Here is a 17449-nt window from a genome sequence, read left to right on the forward strand (position 1 = left end):
TTCCGTAGTGATAACTGCCTCGGAAACCCAAGGAGGGGTCGCTATGAGTCGGGGCCGACTCGACGGCACATAACAACAACAACAACAACAAGCATTTTTTTAAAAAAAGTGTTCCAATTGTGCTTGATAGCTCAGTTTTATTGGTCCAGGCATAAAGCTAAATTTATCCAAGCAGATTTTGAATAAAGAAAAAAATGTTAACATGATATTTAATAATTGAAGGTTAAGTGGTCATTAAAGAAAAGTTCTAATGTTCTACAACTAGCCAAATTATATAGGCACCTGAAATACAGTTTTCTTGAGAAATCTGTGTTCTGCCTTGGCTTTTCATGCAGAGTTGATATTTTATATAAATGTTGCTAAGTGTATTTTTCCATGATTGGTTAACTATGATGTCCGTGTTACTTAAAAAGTTTCATAAAGTAGAATTTCTAAGGCAGAGGCTATTAGAGCAGGCTTTTCATTTTTCTTAAAAAAAATCTCCGAAGTTCTCCATGCAAATGATATAACTCCAGTTAGTGCCAACATTTATTCACTGTGACCACAAGAGACTTAGGAATTCTTTTCCGGTCTCTAGATGTATTCTCAAGTCCCAGGGTAATTTGGATGATTTAAGTTTATTTAACGTCTTTTTTGGCCTCCAGGTTGTAGCCTTCACCTGCTGTTTAGTATTTCGTTCCAGAATCTTAAAACCCTGGTTACACAGAAAAGGAATGTTACATCTTAAAATAAAGTAGTCATGAAGGAACATTCTTGTCGACTTCACTCCTGGAAGCAGGTATTGTTTGCTTTTTTTTTTCCCTCCACTTTGAACTAGGGTAACAAACTAAATTAGAAATTTAACAAATCTTTAGAAAATATATAAAAGTGACACTTTCAGGATGTATTTTTCGATTTCTAACATCAATAATATGTCACCAATTCATTAGTTTTGTTTTTGTTCCCCTATCATAATGTGACCAAAGGAGCTCTGGTAGCGTAGTGCCTAAGGCACTTGACTGCTAACCAGAAGGCTGGTGATACAAACCCACCAGCCACTCCTTGGAAGGAAGGTTGGGCAATCTACTTCCATAGAGATACTGCCTCGGAAACCCTAGGAGGGGTCACTATGATTCAGAACTCATGGCAGTGAGTTTGGTTTGATTGGTTTGATTGTTTATACTGTAATAATGTAACCAATGTAGCTCTGTATGTCTTACTCAGTTTGTTTAAACTGGCACTTGAGGAGAGAGAGAGAAGGATAGAGATTTTTTTTTTTTTTTCTTTTTCGTTTTTCAGTTAATGCATACACAAAGTTACTTGAAAGAACATGGTAACCAAATGCTAGACATCAACCCCAGAGAGGAACGGAATTTGCACAGAATGTAGGAGTCTCATTTTCAGAGCTGTTGCTCTTGACTTGAGAATGACTGGCGCTCTCTCCAGAAGCCACAGAAAGTCCTTGGCAACTCTGACTCTGGCTCTGCCCCTGGCCAGGAAAAGAACACACACTAAGAAATGTCACATAGGGGCTATGCATGACAGATCAAAGTTATTTGTTAATTTCAACAATATGGAGAATATTATTCACACATCAGAATTCTTTTTATCATGTCAGAAACCACATTCCTAAGGAGGGGAAAAAAAGGTTTTGAAAACATAATTTGTAGGACAGAGCTTATCTCAGTCATATGTAAACTATATCATCAAATTTCCGAAGAAGGGTCAGACAAAATGTACCTTAGTCTCTTACTTTCCTGTTTTCCTTAGACTTTTACATTGCAGAGATAGAAAGAGATACTGTCAAGGAGTTTAATAAATTATCAAAAATTACTTCTGCAGCACAAAGATCGAGTTCAATCCTCCCTTGAAACTCCCAGAAACTCTTCTATCTCTAAACCTACATTATGTTTACTGTCTTTATCATACTTTTTTTGCATCTTCCTAAGAAATTCAGGATGTCTTTCAGTTTCCACTTTTCTATAAAACTTTGAAATGACATGTGTGTTAGGAGGGATCATATTTAAACTTTAATAAATAACTGTCAAAGCAGAACACATATTCAAATAGTGTATTCAATTTGATATTTGGTGTTCACTAGTACATTTATGTGATGCAAGTGTGCTCATTTAATACAAAATAATGATCACTTGTTACCTAAGAGAACATGTTTTCAATATTACAGTGCTGCAACCACAAAATACACTATATGTCATTTTCTTTTAGACAGTTCCTTCAAGAACAAAATCACATGTGGAGGTACTAAGTTTCACAAGATATTGTCTATCATTTTAAAAAATTAACATTCTTTGGTGGATTGGTGGGAAATTTAATCCATACTATTTTCAATAAGAAATCCTTATGAATGTATGGACAATTTCCCAATAGTTAAGAAAAACCCAATTCAAGAGTTTACAAAAGAGAAATGCTGGTTTAAAGATACCACATAAATTTAAGATTAAGAAACATTTTCCATCACAACCAGTCTGTCTCTGCTCGATAAAATGTGATATCCTACACATATTTTATGTGAGAATGAGAGAAAATTTTACTACTTTGATTAAATTTGGAAAGTCTGAATCACACATTATATACACAATTCTGTGGAAAGGTCTATAGGGCTACAAATTCCTGAGAGGCAGGCAGTGACAGATTACCCAATAAACAAGGTAAGCACAGGCTTATTGTGCTTACTTACTATTCTGTAGTGAACAATTTTACATTTTCCTTACATCAAAGATTCTTCTTGATATGGCTGTCAACGCTTCACTACCGATTTAGTAAGCAAGCACAAAGAAGCCTGTGTTTACCTTGCTTATAAGGGACCTGCCCCTGGAGACAGTCTCAGTTGAGCACACCCCAACAAAGTTTGCTGGTAATCTCCCCAGAGAAGTGACCTTTCATTTTTTATAGCATCATTAACTATATTTCTCACCCGGATACTCAATAGCAATAAGTTTCCTGATAAAAGTTGACCAACCGGCTCACCACAGAAGAATTGAGGCTCTTATTTGTAGCATGTGCTGATTACTATGGTAAAAATTCTCCCATGGGGTTCATTTCAAGCTACCAATATGATATGCTAAGTTGAAAAAAGATGGCATCTACAGCTCCCAGAGGTCTGTTTACTTCTTCAATATTTTACTTAGGACAGTCAGGCCAAAGAAAGTGAAAGATCTAGGTGGTAAGTAGTAAACTTACAGGTATAAACATTGCCAGCGGAACAGTTAGAAAAGCATTAGGGAGTTGCTTGTTCATAACATTGAAACAGAGGGAAATTGAATTTAGTAGGACATCAGCACAAATGGTAGAAGGTAAATGGATCAAATTTTGATTATGCTAAGTAACAAAGAAGTTCCCAGCTAGTTCACCATCGAGTCATTTCCAACTCACAGTGACTCCTATTGGGCTTCCAACACTGTAAATCTTTGTGGAAGTAGATTGCCTGGTCTTCCTTCCATGGAGCGGCTAGTGGGTTTGAACCACTGACCTTCCAGTTAACAGTCAAGTGCCAGGAACATATTCTTCCTCTTGAAGTCTTAGTGTCTGTGTGTATGTGTGCATTTAACTTGGAGAAGATGAAGAAAGGTTGGAAGATTACTTAACACAGATATTATTATCCATAGAGGAATGGAATTTCTATTAGGATTCTCCCTATATTTTGAGCTCCTTGGACTTGAAGATGTTGGGACTAAAATTAAATTGAAACCTAGAATCTTACACTTTCATTGTATAATTGAGAAAAAGTTCACTGCAATAGCACTGTGGGTGTATATCTGAACTTGTCTGAGAGAGATTTTTAAAAATTTACTGGAAATATAATTAATTTGATTAGAACTCACACATATGAGTATTTTACATTTTGTAAATCTCAATTCAATATAACATCTACTAATAATTTCAGGAACCAATGCCATAACAAAATAATTTCAACCTCTCTTCTAACCTCTGTATTATATCCTTTCAAATTTAGAGGCATTTTTATTTCTTTCTAGTGTTTCATTTGTTTGTTTTAGCATGGCCAAATACTTCTCCAAGTAAGTTCATGTTTTTCTAAAAACTATTGGCAAATCCATACTTCAAAATAAATTCTGACCCAGAGCTTAAAGGGTGATTGTAATTTAAACCTCTAACCCCTCAATACAATGTGGTGTTCAAGAGCTTTAACTTTCTATTGAGTCCCTGTATAAAACCACTTCACACAACGTACATTTTTCTATTAAGGCTCACGGAGTATTAAGCCCTTTAGCCTTTGTGGTGTGTTCAAGCACGGGGTAAGCTGGTCTGCTTGGTCCTTCAAGTAATCTAAAAATAATAATCCTCCTCTGAATATTGTTGCTGTCCTGGCAGCTATCTCTAATCCTTCCTTTCAATATTAGGACATCATTCTGCTTGAAATACCATGTAATTGAAATTACAAGCTCTATATGCTTCCTGGCCATAAGCCAGAACGTTTGAAATCAGCCTAGATGGTAAGTATATATTGAGCTAGGAACCATCATATTACGATATGGGATAAATTATAGTCATTGCTTCAGTTTACCCATGGATCCACTGGAATGAAGCACAATGTGAATTTTGTAAAACACTGAGGACTCCAACAGTAGAATCGCTTTCCAGTGTCATCTGCCTTCTTCAATAATAAGGTTTTGGTTTCCAATTCTTTTTTGCACAGTGCTAAAATTCAGAGAGGCACTCAGAACAAGCACACAGGAATTCTAGTTCTATGTCATTTGGGGCGATCTCTTTTCTCTGAGCTTCCTGTCAAATTTTTAAAATGAGGATACAACAATAGTTGTTGAAACAGTAAAAGTGTTTTATAAACTGAAATTCACATATCAATGTCAGTCATTGATTTGTATAAAACCAGCCATAGAGAAGAGTAAAGACAAAATTTGCCTTATTATACTCTATTTTACTAACAGCACAAACACATCAAAAGCCGACTATGTTTGACATTTGCACATCATTGTTATACAAAGACTTAAAATAAATAAATAAAATGAATGCATCACATTTAAATTTCCAGTATACAAAAGATGACTTTTCTTTTTCTTTCCTTTTATATAAACAACTCTATGGAAATTCACTGTTCTAAGAAATGAAGACTATCAGTCTTCCGTTGCCCAGAAACTAGTCAACAGTGGAATAAGGAGACTTTCCGAAATGTTACAGAGGTGTTGTTGAACTAAGGTCATGAACTAACTCTACTCAGTAGAATCAGCCTTCCACAACAGCATATAAACAATAGGGCTGGCTAACTATCTACTAGGAGCTATCTACTAGGAGTACCCACCAGGCACTCCTCGGAAGGAAGGTTGGGCAATCCTACCTCCGTAGTGATACTGCCTCGGAAACCCAAGGAGGGGTCGCTATGAGTCGGGCCGACTCCACGGCAAACAACAACAAACAACAATTATCTACTAACTAATTCACTGCCATAGAGTCAGCTCCAACTCGTAGCAACCCCTTCTTGGGTTTCTGAGGCGGTATCTCTATGGAAATAGATTGCCCAGTCTTCCTTCTGAAGAGTGGCTGGGGGGGTTGAACTGTCAGCCTCTGGTTAGCAGTCAAATGCCTTAGGCACTACACCACCAGAGCTCCCTGCTCAAAGCAGTCTCACAAAAATAGAAAGAAGTAGAAATTTAGTGTCCTTAAAATGTAGATCAGGAGTAATAATATGTAATGTTCATTAAAATTGAAAATGATAGTATTGGCTGTGGTTGATTCCTTAGTTTTTTAAATAAACAACCATAACAGAAGAAACAACTTCCTCAATATTATGGATTGAATTGTATCCCTCCAAAAACTTTGTACTGAAGTCCTGGCCTCTATAGCTGTGGATGTAATCCTGTTTGAAAATAGGGTTTTCTTTGTTAGGTTAATTAGTTCATAACCCAGAAGTGTAGGTTATAAACCTAATCACTTCGGAGTCACAAAAAGAGCAGAATAGACACAGAAACACACATAGTGGACAACAGATGCCAAGGAGCAACAAGGATTTCCGGCAGTCACCAGAAACTAGCAGAGAGGTCCAGAGAAGGCATCAACATGGCTGAAAGCCTAACTTGGACTTTTAGCTTTGACAACTGTGAGAAAATAAATTTCTGTTCTTTAAAGCCACCCATTTTTAGTGTTTTTATTATGGCAGCAGTAGGTAATTAAGACATTTGTGACTTTCTGAAAATTCTCTTTTTTCCATAACTTATAATATTAACAATGCTATGTATGTCTCAGTTACCTATATCTCCAGTTGAGGAGTAATTAAAGAATGCAGGCAAGTATTTACCTAAATCTTTAAGTACTGAATGTATCAGACATACTTAGAAATAATTTAAAGAACATGAAATTATAACTGTGACCTCTGATACCTAATTTTTACAGTCTTGAAAAGGTGTAGTGACCTTTGTTTAGTATAATTAGATAAACGTAATTGTCACTTGCCTAACATAAACATGATTTCTAAAAAGTGTTTGATAAACAGAAAGGAACAGAGAGCTATGTGTTCATGTTAATTCTCCATAAAAAGTAGAGAAAGTATTCAATTTTTCAGAATAATTAGTACAATCCTTTTCAAATTTATAACAAGACTATTACTATGTTAAAAAAAATCTTACCTCCGAACCTTATGCATGAGACAGATAACAATGGAACTGCTCTGGATGAAACGGAAGAGAGGCCTGGGACGATGCTCCCTGAAGAATAATTGTGTATTCCTAGGTCTCCACGAACAGTTGGAAAACTGACCGTTTGAATGCTAGCAGTCCACAGAGTGGTGACCCTCCCACTGGAATGCAACAAACTTGGGTTCCAACCACACTCCACCATTACTTGTATTTACTTACCTTCTCTAAAGCTTGGTTTCTCCATATATAAATGGAGATATGCCAAGTTACCTCACAGAGTTTTTGTAAAATTTTAAATAAGCTAATATAGGTAAAATGAAAGTATTTCACAGTAACTCTCTCTTTCAAGGGATCCCTGCTCTCAAGAGAGTTGCTAGTCTTTTCCAATTATGTTTCCCCTTACACACTTCTATTAATATGGATAGTAGGGAATCTCGAGAAGGAGGGCCTGGTCCCCTAGATGGCCTCATACTACAACATCCCCTGACGAGAATCCCTTGGCTGGACACTCATGTGAACAAATCAGTCAAAGAGAATGGCGTAGAGATGGTAAGATGGTGACTGTGACCGCCATGATTGGAGTTTGAAGCAGAAGGAGGGAGTTAGGATGGTTACCGTTTCCTGGGCTATGTGACTAGGAGATACCATAAGACGATGCTGCTGAGGTAGGAGTAGTTGGCTGGAAGAAAAGGATGAAAAGAATAGGATTGGAGTTGGAAGACATGTTGAGCAAAGAAAAGACTGAAAGCAAAATCAGTCCAGGAGTGTTCATCCTACTTACCATCCACTAGAAATGGAATTCAGTGAGGCAAATTCACCAAAGCATTAGTTTCTCCCAAGTTAATCAATGACTTGGCCTCGGGTGGCATAGCCCAGGAAATGACAAGTGCAGGAAAAAGGCATCCCTGGAAGAGTTCAATGATTTGCACTTCCAAAGTCTGAGTACTGCTGGCCCTCATTTTCTATCTTTGGCTGCAAGTCCCCCAGGCTGGAATATGCTTCTCTCCTCCTTCTTGAAGAGTAGATTCTAACATGACTATTTCTCTACTTTGGTGGCCTCCCAGTAAAGGTGTCTGCTAATTCTTTGTTACTTATTCTTGACATTATTTGAAGTTTATATCACTTCAGATGATAAACCCTTTATGTTTCTTCCTTGATAAAGTGGTATTTCCAGGTGAAAATTCATGTGCCTTCTACAGAATGTCTGCTTTCTTATTGATAGAATGTGAATACTTTTGAATAAACTTTTTGAAAAAGAGCATTAATGAAACTTAAGAAAATGATAAGTTCCAGAAATTCAGATTTCAATAAAATAAATACAGACATCTGATTCACCATTATGAGGAAATATGAATAACTCTTGCTAGCTGTGTTATCATGGAAAGATAGTTACTAACAAATAATTTTTTCCCCTTTTTCCTAAGAAATTTTGTTATTTATGAATCAAGATTTCCCAATATATGGACCTAAATAACTGAATTTAAATTTCAATTCTGTCTTTAATTTATGAGATTCATGTGACTCTTAAGCTTTGTTTCAGAAACTTCCCAAAAATCACTAGATAAAATGTGGTTAAAGCATTTGGCTGTTAATCAGAAGTTTGGCACTTCAAACCTACCAGCTGCTCCACAAGAAAAAAATAAGGCATTCTGCTTCCATAAAGATTTACAGCCTTGGAAACCTTATGGGGAGTTCTACTCTGTTCTATAGGGTCACTATGAGTTGCAATAGACCCCACGGCAGTGGGTTTGGTTTTGGTTTTATAGAAGCAAACTAAATTATACGCAGAAAGTGATGCATGGGTTCCTGCATTCTGACAAATAATTCACCAAGCTTGTCTAGAAAGATCAAAATCCTAACTGTATATAAAAATTTCATATAAGAAGTCCTATTTTAGGAAGGTTGGGCAGTCCTACTTCCATAGTGATACTGCCTGGGAAACCCAAGGAGGGGTCGCTATGAGTCGGGGCCGACTCGACGGCAAACAACAACAACAACATTTTAGGATAGTGATAAAGAATAGCTAGTTATTGTATGACAGTAACAGTCTTTGATTTTACAAAAGGGGAACAAAAAAAAAAAAAGATGTAAAGCTATAATAACTAAAACAGAAATACCAACCAAGTCAACAAAGGTTAACCCTCCACTGCCTAGATAGTAGAAGAGTCAATGAATAAGGCCTAGAGTTGGAATGCCTGGGGAGTAAACAAACCTTGGCTCCCTGACTTACAAACTAGGGACCTAAGGCAAATGATTTCACCTCCCTAAGTCTTAGCTTCCCCACCTATAAATTGAGGATAATTAAGATTTGTTGGCAAAACAGAGGGATAATGTTTGCAAAGTATCTGGCAAAAGTTAAGAATTCAAGAAATGTTAGTTGTTACATTATTATGCATAGTAATAAATAAATCATAAAAATGTTAAAATTAATAAGATAGTGATGGATTGTGATACACAAATTTCATAAGAAAATAGGCTGAATGTATTCCTTTCCTCACAATAATCACCAAAACAAACTCAAAATTTATTAAAGCATGTAAGTGGAAACAACATTGAAAGGCAAATGAAAAGTTAAAAATAGATGTCAAAAATATGATATGGAACAAGTTATGATTTTAAGTGAATGTAAATCAATAGGAAAACAAACTCCTCTCTAAAAGATAACCAACAGCAAAGAATAAACAATCCATAAAAAGACTTATAAACAGGCCTAAAAAGTATGTGTAAAAACTACTCAAAAGAAAACTACTCAAAAGTAATCAGACATTTAACCCTAAATATAAAAATATAACTTTAAGAACCAAAAAATTTATTTTACAATTATCAAAAAAAGTTGATTCTGTGAGTTTTTTGTTTGTTTATACATTTTAAGATAATGCATAATTCTGCTAAAAGTATAGGAGGCTTCTAGTAAAAGTGGTAAATGGACTTTTCCTAGTATGCATCTAGAGCTTTAAAGAAGTTTATACACTTTGTTTCTTTCAGGAAACTAGCATGAGGAAATAACTGGAACACTAACAATAATTTCTGGACAAAACTGTTCTCCAAGACATTATTTATAAACATAACTATAAATATAAAAATATTAGAAATAACAAAAATTTTTAATTTCCATCCCTTCTCATATCAAAACCAAGATAGGGAATACTACTATTCTCTATGGGATCTCGAATAGCCTGTTGGCACCAGAATGAGCACTATCCAGTTGCCTGGTCTCAGCACACCTGTTCCCCTGGTGGCACACCCAGCCATCCATAGACTGGGACAAACTAGTTGGAAGACTTGAACTAAAAATGTAACATTAATTGAAATATGACACTTCTAGATTATAGTCTAACACTAAATTTTAAAAAGATGAATACTAAGAGAATATTTGGTTTAACAGATATTAAAAAAGACTCCAAAAATTAGGAATCCTTAAAATTAAGCTTATAAAGAATTTTATGTGAGAATATATCCATTATGCTACATAAAATGAAACTAAGAATGTAACATTTTTTATGAAGTGTAGTCCAAAATTTTGATAATTATATAATATATTAACAGATAAAAAAATTAAAAAAATATAGTAAAATTTGAAAATTTGTTATCTTTATAAGATAGTATCATACATTTTTACTATAATACTATTTTACTTATAATAGGAAAAAAATGCTTGGAATTAAGAAAACAATAACAAAGATAGTAGGAAATTCTGCCAGAATTGCAGTTTAAAAATATTTTGCAAGCTTCCTTTGCTGGTCTTTTACTAATTGTTGGAGATGTTGGATTAAGGTATTGATTTTGGTTCTTTCTTCTTCTTTTATTATCATTATTTAATTGTGGCTTGGGTGAAAGTTTACAGAGCAATTTCATTTTCCATACAACAGTTCATACACATTTTGTTTCATGACATTGACTGCAATCCCCATAATGTAACAGCTCTCTTCTCACTTCATCTCTCTGGTCACCTTTTCCTTGTGTCCTTCTTTCCTACACATTCCTGCCCTCTGAGCTATCTCCCTGTGCCAATAGTACCCTTCTGATCTCCCAGGGTTGATTGTTCTAAGGATGTACCTACCTGGTGTAAATGTTCACCTTATATGACTGTCTGTTGTTTGGCTAGAAGCCACAGGAGTGAGTTCAATTCCAGGCCCAAAGGGTGATGAGGGGCCATAGTCTTGGGGATTTCACCTATCCTATCAGACCAATAAGACTTGTCTTTTATGTGATTTTGAGTTTTGTTCTAGATTTTTCTCCCGCTCTGTCCAGGATTTCCTACACTGATTCCTTTCCAAGAGGTTGACAGTGGTAGCTGGGCACCATCTTGTTCTTCTGGTCTCAGGGTCACGTAGGCTGAGGTTCACCTGGTCCACTAGACCCTTGAACTAATTGTTTCCATGCATCTTTGGTTTTCTTCATACTTCTTTTCTCTGGATGAAGAGAAACTAATTGTTGCATTTTAGATGACCACTTGCCAACTTTTAAGACGCCATTTGCTACTCAGCAGAGTAGGATGGAGAACAAAGTTTTTGTGTAGTGTGTTATCCCCACTGAGCTTGATCCTGGATTCATGGGCCCAGCAACTTGGTCTCCAGGGTGGTTGGCTCTGACTGAGAAGTTATCATAACTTTCTTCTTTTTTGATGTGTGCACTTGTTGCTATAAATGCTCTCTGAGAACTGCTTTTACTGTGTCCCCAAAATTTTGGTATGTTGTGTCTTCATTCTTGTTTGATTCAAGGGATTTTTTATTTCGTTTTTTATTTCCTCTATTCCCCAGTAGTTTTAAAGCAGGGTGTTATTGAGTTTCCATATATTTGATTTTTTTTTTCCTTGATCTTCCTGTTGTTGATTTATAATTTTTTAGTATTGTGATCTGAGAAGATGTTTTGTAGTATTTCAATGTATTTAAATTTACTGAAGCTTACTTTGTGGCCTGACATATTCTGAAAAAAGTTCCTTGTGCGCTGGAAAAGACTATATATTGTATGGTTGTTGAGTGGAGTGTTCTGTATAAATTTATAAGATCTGCTTGGTTGATTGTGTTGTTTAGATCTTCTGTGTCTTTGTTAAATTTCTTTCTAATTCTGTTCTTCATCAAAAGGGGTGCATTAAAGTCTCCTACTACCATTGTGGAGTTAATCTCCTTCTCTTTTTAATTCTGTTAAAGTGTGACTTAGGTATGTGGGGCTCTTTCCTTGGGTATGTGGATATTTATTATGGTTATAAGCTCTTGTTCAACTGACACTTTAATCATAATCCTTGTCTCTTTTGCCTTAAAGTCTGTTTTACCAGAAATTAGTATTGCCACTCCTGCTCTGTTTTGGTTGCCAATTGTTTGGTATATATTTTTTCATCCTTCAATTTTTAGCTCATTTTTGTCTCTGTATCTAATAGTGTGTCTCTTGTAGACAGCACATCGATGGGTCATATTTTCTTATACATTCTGCTACTCTATGTCTTTTGACTGGTATATTTATTCTATCTTCAGTGTAATTGTTGATAGATATGAATTTACTACTGCCATTTTGTTGTTTATTATTGTTAGTTTTTGTGGTGTTGATGTTTTCTTTGTTCAGTATATTTTTCAGTCCTAAGTTCATTTTATGAACTTTCTTATTATTTCTTTCATTGCTATCATTTTAGTGTTTACAGAGACTTCATGATTTTTCTTCTTTCTTTTTATTTTGGTGAGATGGTTTCTTTGAGATTGCCTTGTAATTTATTATTATCTTCCCATATTTAAAGCAGTCCATACTATCTTTATATCATCTTGACTTCCTCTCCTTTTGGAAATTCAGTAACTACTTCATTTATTCCCTCCTTCAGTTTTGCATTTATCATCATTTACAAATTGATATCACTGGCTCTCTATTTTCAGCATTGTGGATTTATTTTATTTTTAGTACTTCTATATCTGGGTTGATTTCCAGGTGATGTTATTGTGTATCTTAATCTTCAGTTATTGCCTGCCATTATTGGTTCTCTGTCCAAAGGACTCCTGTTAGCATTTCTTGTAAGGTTGGTCTGGTTTTTGCAAATTCCATTAATTTCTAGTTATCTAGGAATGCCCTATTTTCACCCTCATATTTGATAGAAAATTTGGCTGAATATGTAATTCTTGCTTGGTAATTTTTGTTTTTATTTCAGGGTTTTATATGTGTCATCCCAAGGCCTTCTTGCCTACATGGTTTCTGTCAAAACATCAGAGCTTAGTCTTACTGGTTCTCCTTTGTAGATGACTTTTCATTTTTCCTGAGCTGCATTCAGGATTCTTTGTCTTTGATTTGGGAAAGTTTGATTATGATATGTCTTGGTGATTTTCTTTTGGGGTCTATCCTATTTGGGGTCCATTGAGCTTCTTAAGTGCAGAATTGTGGTAGTTAAGGTTATGTGTCAACTTGGCTGGTCCTAGTTCTGTGTGGCTGGGCAGCTGGTTGCAGTTGTTCCCCATGATGAGACTGGCAATCAATTCAATGGAAACTGCCGCAAGCAACTCAGTAGCTGCTTTAAGGCTGTGGTCTCCTTCGAGTACATAAGGAGAAAGCTTTGGGAATGGTTACCAGCTTTTTGGCACACTTGGACCCTGCATGTAGCCAAGTCTTCATTTAGCTGCCTCCCAAGTTGTCTGCTGACCTTGGGAATCTTAATGGACTCGAATCAATGGCCTGCCATGTGGGTTGGTGATATCAGGACTATGCTTTTTCCCTTGTGGACCTTGGGTTTGTCAGCCTCAGCAGCCAGCAGCTGCTTGAGTGAAGAAAACCTCCAGCTTCAGTGGGTTAGGAGCAAGAGGCAGAGTTGAAGGCCAAGGTCAAGGGGCTTTCACCCAGCCCCTAGAGCCTAGCACTTTGAACTGGGACTTCTAGGCTCCAAAACTGTAAAAGAATAAACTCCTCTTTGTTTAAGCTACCCATTTGTCATATATTTCTGCTAGAGCAGCACAAAGTAACCAAAACACTTATCTTCTAGTCTTGATATTAGGGAAGTTGTCTTCCAACAAATCTTTACAAATTTTCTTAGTGCGTTTTTCATCTCTTTCTGTTCTGGAATTCTGATCCCATGAAAGTTACTGCTATTAATGGTATACATATAATTCTTAGGCTTTCTCCTCCTTCTTCTTCTTCTTTTTTTTTTTTTTTTTTCTGATTGTTTCTCTAACAAATTAGTGTTAATGGATCTGTCTTCAAGGAACAGTTAAAAAAAAAAAAAGCCTACAGTCACCAGAAAAAAGGAAATAATAAAGATTCAAACATAAATAAATGAAATTGAAAACAGAAAAACAATAGAAATAATCAGTAAGACTAGAAGTTAGTTCTTTGAAAGGATTAATAAAATTGACAAATCACTGGCAAAATTAAGAAAGGAGAAGATGTAAACAACATGAATAAGAAATTAAATAGGTGCTGTCACAATAGAACCTACTGAAACAAAAAGGATGATAACAGAATATTACAAAGAATTGAACCCCGACAAATTTGAAAACCTACAAGAAATGGACAGATTTCTAGAAATATCCTACCTACCAAAACTAACAAAATCTGAAGTAGAAGATTTAAATGGACCTATCACAAAAGAAAAAATTGAATAAGTTATAAGCAAAACTCACAAGAAAAACAAAAAAAAGTCCTGGCTCAGACAGCTTTGCTGGAAAATTCTACCAAACATTCAGGGAAGAGCTGACAACAAAACTACTCAAACTGTTCCAGGACATGGAAAAGGATGAAATACTACCAAACCCCTTCCACGAAGCAAGCATAACTCTGATATCAAAAGCAGGCAAAGGCAATACTAAAAAAAGAAAATTGCAGGACAATATCCCTCATGAACAATGACACAAAAATTCCCAATAAAATATTAGCCAATATAATCCAATAACATATCAAAAACAAAAAATCCATCATGACCAATTGGGATTCATACCAAGTATGCAAGCATGGTTCAAAATTAGAAAAACAATCAACAGGCTCTACTACATAAATCAAAGACAAAATCCAACACCAATTCTTGATTTAAAAAATAAATAAATAAAAACCTTTAGCAAAATAGGAATAGAAGGGAAATCCCTCAACATTATTAAGGGCATGTACACAAACCCAAGGAGCTCTGGTAGCATAGTGCCTAAGGCACTTGACTGCTAACCAGGAGGCTGGCGGTTCAAACCCAGCAGCCACTCCTTGGAAGGAAAGTTTGGGCAATCCTACTTCCGTAGCGATAACTGCCTCGGAAACCCAAGGAGGGGTCGCTAGGAGTCGGGGCCGACTCGATGGCAAATAACAATGACAACAACAACAACAACACAAACCCAATGGCCAACATTATTCTAAGTGGGGAGAGATTGAAAACATTCCCCTTGTGAATGAGAACCAGACAAGAATGCCCTTTATCACCACTTCTATTCAATATTGAATTAGAATTCCTAGCTGGAGCAATAAGGCAATAAACAGAAATAAAAGGGATCTAAATTGGCAAAGAAGAAGTAAAAGTATCTCTGTCTGCAGATGATACAATCCTATACATAGAAAATCCTAGAGACTCAACAAGAAAACTACTGTAACCAATAGAAGGATTTCACAAAGTATCCGGGTATAAGATCAACATATGAACAAAACTCAGTCATATTCGTCTACCCTAACAAAGAGAACTCTGAATAGCAAATCAAGAAAACAATACCATTTACAATAGCTACACAAAGGATGAAGTACTTAGGAATAAATCTAACCAAATACACAAAATACCTTTACAAAGAAAACTACAAAACACTACTAAAAGAAAACTACATAAATGGAAGAATATACCATCCTCGTGGATAGGAAGATTAACATTATAAAATAGACACTACCCAAAGCCATTTACAGATGTAACACAATCCCAATGAAGATTATATCATCATTCTTTAAAAGGATGGAAACACAAATCACCATCTTTAATCACTATTAAAGAAAAACAAAGTAGGAGCTCATACTTCCCAATTCTCAAGACCTATTATAGTCAAAATAGCCTGATATTGGTACAATGCTAGACACACAGACAAATGGAATAGAATGACAACCCAGAAGTAAATCCATCAACCCATGGACAGCTGATCTTTGACAAAGGGCCAAAACTCATTAAATGTAGAAGAGATCATTCGTAACAAATGTTTCTAACCAAACTGGATATCCATTTGCAGAAAATGAGATAGAATCCATATCTCTTACCAGATACAAAAACTAACTCAAGATGTATCAAAGACCTAACTATAAAACTTAAAACCATAAATATCATCAAAGAAAAATAGAGGCAAACTTAGGGGCTCTAATACACAGCATGAATACATTATCAAACATTACTAAAAATGCCCAAACAGCAGAAGACAAACTAGGTGACTAGGACCTCATAAAATGAAACATTTATGTTCATCAAAAGACTTCCCCCAAAAGAGTAAAAAGACAATGTGTAAACTGGGAACAAAATTACTGGTAATGACATATCAGACAAGGGACTAATCTCTAAAATGCACAAAAAACTTCAACACATCTACAACAAAAAGAAAAATAATCCAATTACAAAATGTGCAGAGGACATGAACAGACACTTTACCAACAAAGACATTTAGATGTCTAACAAACACATACAGAAATGTTTATGACCATCAGTCATTAGAGAGATGCAAATCAAAACAATAATGAGATATCATCTCAATCCAGCATTGATAGCAAAGTTCAAAAACAACAGAAAACAACAAATACTGGCAAGGGTGTAGAGAAACTGGAATCTTTATACATTCTGGTAGCACTGTAAAATGATAGAACCACTGTGGAAAATGGTATGGTGTTTCTAATGGTTCATTCAATATGAACCAACAGTTGATATCCTTTCAAATATAGTTCTTACAAAAAAAATTTCCAAATGCTCTTTTAAAATAAATCATTTTAGGTCAACATTATGGCAGGAATATATAATATCTTTACAGGTTTTTCATATTCCTGAAACTCCAACTTTATACGTGACCACATTTTATAAAAAGAAAAAAAATAGTATTGATTAAATTAATGTGGTTGAGAGGTAAAAAGAAGTTCCAAATGTTTGAGCATCTGCAGGAAAGCATTTTTTATCTAATAATTTCATATAATCTGTACAATAATTTTTCTTTATTGAAGAAAATGAACACATAAGGAAAACCCCTTTTGTGAGGATCTTAATATTTTTCTATCTCACATAAGGAGTGCTGGTGGTGTAGTAGGAGCTCTGGTGGTGTAGTGCCTAAGGCATTTGACTGCTAACCAGAAAGAAAGCTGACGGTTCAAACCCACCAGCCACTCCTCGGAAGGAAGATTGGACAGTCTACTTCTGTAATGATATCACCTTGGAAATGCAAGGAGGGGTGGCTGTGAGTTGGATCCTACTGGACAGCAGTGAGTTTGTTTGTTTCTGTGGGGTTTTGTTTGTTTGTTTGGTGGCATAATGGATAAGGGATCTGGCTGCTAACCGGAAGGTCAGTGGTTTAAACTCCAAAGCTGCTCCTTAAAAGGGAAATGGGGCGACGTACTTTCATAAAGATTTATAGCCTAGGAAATCCAATGGGGGGGGGGGTCCCTATGATTTGGAACCAACTCGGTGGCAGTGAGTTTGGTTTTGGTTCATAGTACTGCAGTATTAACCTAATGTGCTTCACACACCAATAGTCAGTTTCAGCACATCTGCGGAGTTCAATATCAGAGGCACAGGGCTTTGACTTCACTACACAAATATTATCCTTATTGCTTTTCTTTCTCTTTAGCCTATTTATATCCTAATCAAACTAAATTTGTAGTACCTGACAATAATTTTAATGAAGAATTAGCAATAAGTTCAAAAATCTGAAAATGTCAAAATATTCTTT

The 17449-nt window shown here is 35.6% G+C and overlaps 1 protein-coding gene across 1 annotated transcript in view; it reads right to left on the bottom strand.

Moving 5' to 3' along the window:
• Positions 1-532: 532 nt before the first annotated feature.
• CUNH8orf34 (chromosome unknown C8orf34 homolog) overlaps positions 533-17449 on the bottom strand; it is a 514153-nt gene continuing 497236 nt past the window's right edge. Inside the window, 1 exon segment of the mRNA XM_007947356.1 lies at positions 533-694. Within this exon segment, the coding sequence (XP_007945547.1) occupies positions 533-694 (162 nt within the window).

This window comes from Orycteropus afer, unplaced genomic scaffold (genome assembly GCF_000298275.1).
Source record: "Orycteropus afer afer isolate SDZICR_OR568_19922 unplaced genomic scaffold, OryAfe1.0 scaffold00181, whole genome shotgun sequence".
In the NCBI taxonomy this organism is placed as follows: Eukaryota; Metazoa; Chordata; class Mammalia; order Tubulidentata; family Orycteropodidae; genus Orycteropus; species Orycteropus afer.